The following is a 3513-nucleotide window of genomic DNA, read 5'->3' as shown; positions in this document are numbered from 1 at the left end:
ACCCTTGACTCTAATCCTGCCGGCTCAATGCTACCTCTGAGTTCTCACCATTCCCTCCCCGCCACTACCACATGAATGAAACTCACTGCTTCTCTTTGTAAAATAATATCCAGGTTCTCAAAATAACTCAAGTATTACAAGACAGGAGCATCACTGCTGTCTATTAATTTAGGTAATGGAAAGTTGAATTTAATAACAAAATGTACCAATGAAAATTTCTATCCCTGCTAGTAATTTTATTTAAAGAATGATTATCAGGACAACAGACTGTTTCTTCTTAAAATTGGTATAGTCTAATAAGTATAAAATATTTTTAAAAATTAAATGCAATCAGCTCTTCATTTACAGGATACACAAATAATAAAATTATGTCCCCAAAGGATTGAAATAGCTTGGATTTAAGCTAAACTCAATTAAGAAAAGTAAACAAGTATGGAAGGTGAAACTTGCCATTTTTCCACAGAAGGTACCAGCCAAGAACTACATGGTTCCATGATCAAATTTGCTGCAGGTAAATTATGCAAATTCTAAAATTTAAGATAAAAAATATTTATTTATTTTTGAGACAGAGTCTTGCTCTGTCTCAGGCTGGAGTACGGTGGTGACATTATGGCTCACTACACCTGGGTCCTCCCACATTCAGGTGATCCTCCTGCCTCAGCCTCCCGAGTAGCTGGGACCACAGGCATGAGCCACCAAGCCTAACTAATTTTCTTATATTTAGTAGAGACGGGGTCTCACTACATTGCTCAGGCTGGTCTCAAACTCCTGGACTCAAGCAATCCTCCTCCATAGGCCTCCCAAAGTGCTGGGATTACAGGTGTGAACCACCGCGTCTGGCCCATACAAAAAATTTCTGCTGAGTGTAGTGGTTCACGCCTGTAATCCCAGCACTTTGGGAGGCCTGAGGAGGATCGCTTGAGCCTAGGAGTTTGAGACCACCCTGAGCAACGTAGTGAGAACCCGTCTCTTAAAAAAATTCTGTATATATTTTTCTATTTGGATGATAGTCATCACTATAAATCACATTAATTTTGTCCAAAAGTAAAGACACTAAGTTGGTTCCCATAGTGACCCCCTGAACAATTTAATAATAATGACTATCCAACTAAAATTTGTATTATTTATTTCCCACTTTAACCCAGTGGTTCCTTACCTTATCTTGAATTAATCAATGCCTTACCAAGCCAATTTATCCAGTGATGCATTCTGAAATAAGTTTTGGGGGGGAAAAAAAACAAAAAACCTCAAATGTTTCAGAGTGCTGCTAAAAAAGCAAGTCAATATTCAGACCAGTTTAAGCCAATCTCTGGTATATTTAATTCAGACAGTAGACAAATTGAGAGAAATAGACACATTTTCCTTGCCCAAATTGTTGCCAGCTCTTCAGAGTCTTGAAATAAACTTTAATTGCATACAAACATGCTTGGGTGTTTATTTTACCAAAAAGATTAACTCTCATTAGTATGTAATAATCACGTAACAGAATTCCAGAATCTCATTTAAAATTCTTTGCCCTCAAATGAAAATAGCATTTTTTTCTGGTTGTAGAAGGAATTTCTATGTTCTAAACAATAAAAACTTAAAATTGAACAAGTCCCTTATTTCTCCAAGAAGAGGTATCAAGTCTCTTCCATACCTATGGAAGAAATCAATTTTATTTACCACTCAATATGAGGACTTTTAACCATCTCCATCTGTGAAATTACTTGGACACGTTCATCCCTTCTCTGTAGAACTAAATCTGTAATATATTTTAGAATCTCTTTCAGATTCAGGACATGAAATCTTTATCAAATTTATAATGATAAAATTTTTGCACTTCATCTGTCAGTGTTTTCAAGCTTTTGTTTGAAGCCTCTGGTATCCCTTGTTTAAATAAAACAATTTTCAGAAGCTAAATATGTAAAATAACTCATGCCTTAAGAGGCTGGAGAGGGAGCCAAGCCTACCTGCTCTGGCGCTCCCGTCTTCCCAAACTCCCCCTGTACTGAGGGGTCTCCAAGGAGGAAGCTCACTTCAAAAACCTCTGCCCTGGGCAAGTCACCAGGGCTCCTTTTCTCTTGCTTCAACTTTTCCTAGCCTTAATCCTAACTCTGTATGTTTAATTTATCCAGTGACACACTCCATGCTTACTCAATTCTTTGATAGAACACAGTTTCTTAGGTTTAGTTTTTTCCTTGTGGGATATACATGCTTTCCTATTTTCTATATGTTACTTGGCAGATGTTCTTATCAGAAAATGGTAAGTCTCTATAACCTTGCCAGTGAAATCCAGAGAGCTAACATCTACCGAGAATCCCTGGAAGGCCGGGGAAGATAGCAGGACAGATGTCTTAAGCTCTGTGAGAAAGCTACAAGGACGTCCCCCTTCACCCCCCCGCCCCAAACCCATGTTATTTTTACAGCAACCCATGTTATTTTTACAGCAAACGCTTCCACGGTGAAGGCAACGGAAGATTCAGGTGCAAGGTGCAGCCTCGCAAGACCCCTGGCCACACACGCATCACTGCGGGAGGTTGGAGAGTCCCCTCTACCGGGCTTTCCAGGGCTTGGCGCGTGCTCGGAGCGTGCACTCAGCGGCCATTGTGTGTTTGATTTTTCCCAAGGGCAGGGCCGGCTTTTGTTCATTTCGCGCTTGCTCTAGAGTCTGGCGCAAAGTCCTCAGAGGCCCTCAGTGAACGCGAAATGAACGGATGAACAAGCCACAAGTGACAATGTGCGGGAAGAAACACGGGTACAATCGCAAATCTCTGCCCAGCTGGGACGGAGATGATTTTCTTCATTAAAACTGATCCAACACTTTTAAACGCTATCACTTAAAAATGGATTTTATCATTCCTTCTGACATTTCAGCCCCAACATTAGGTAGAGTACCCGCACCACTGCCAAATCCTTACCACCGTTGCAGGTGGCTGGTGTGCGGCAGAAATCCTGCTCCACGGTCCTGCCCTTTGCAGCAAGGTCACCGAGCTGCCTGATAAGTCCAGGGACGGGCAGCGAGCGGGACTGCGGGGACAGCACCGGGTACGCCGCGTGGCACCCGAGGCCCGCCCGCCCTTCCTGGCTGGGTATGAACCCCAGCCGCGCCCGCGGGCAGCAACCCCGGGCTTCCTCTCCTTCAGGTCGCCTGGCGCGGCCGTGCCTTCCTGCTTCCCTACGGCAGCGGCACACCGGGGCCTTGGGAACCCGGGAAGGGGCCCTCCCCCAAGCCAGGCCTCCGGCCCTGTCCAGGTCCCCTCGAGTCCCCCCCCGGCTCGCCCAGAGCTCAGCGAGTCCCGTCCTCGGTCTCCCCGCCGGCCTCGCGGCTCCATTGCTGCCGCCCGAGAGGCCCTACTCGAGCCCCTAAAATCCTGCGCCCCCCATTTGGCGCCTGTGGGATGGGGCACAACCGTGTCGGTCTCACAGGTGCTGTGAGTGCAGCTGCCAGCCAATGGAGCAAGGACTTAAACGATTATATTTTCATTTTAAAGATGTATTTATGCGTCTCTATCCATATTTTTAAGTATACAC

The 3513-nt window shown here is 44.6% G+C and overlaps 1 protein-coding gene across 1 annotated transcript; it reads right to left on the bottom strand.

Annotated features, from left to right (window-relative positions):
• Positions 1-1296: 1296 nt before the first annotated feature.
• Positions 1297-3507, bottom strand: LOC105511293. The gene has a single exon (XM_011941429.1). It carries the CDS (start codon positions 3312-3314, stop codon positions 2865-2867), a length of 450 nt encoding a protein of 149 aa, XP_011796819.1. The 5' UTR covers positions 3315-3507; the 3' UTR covers positions 1297-2864.
• Between the last annotated feature and the right edge of the window lie 6 nt (positions 3508-3513).

Source organism: Colobus angolensis, unplaced genomic scaffold (assembly GCF_000951035.1).
Source record: "Colobus angolensis palliatus isolate OR3802 unplaced genomic scaffold, Cang.pa_1.0 Scaffold2, whole genome shotgun sequence".
In the NCBI taxonomy this organism is placed as follows: domain Eukaryota; kingdom Metazoa; phylum Chordata; class Mammalia; order Primates; family Cercopithecidae; genus Colobus; species Colobus angolensis.
Note: the sequence above shows the minus strand (reverse complement) of the source record. Positions and strands in the feature narration are given on the sequence as shown.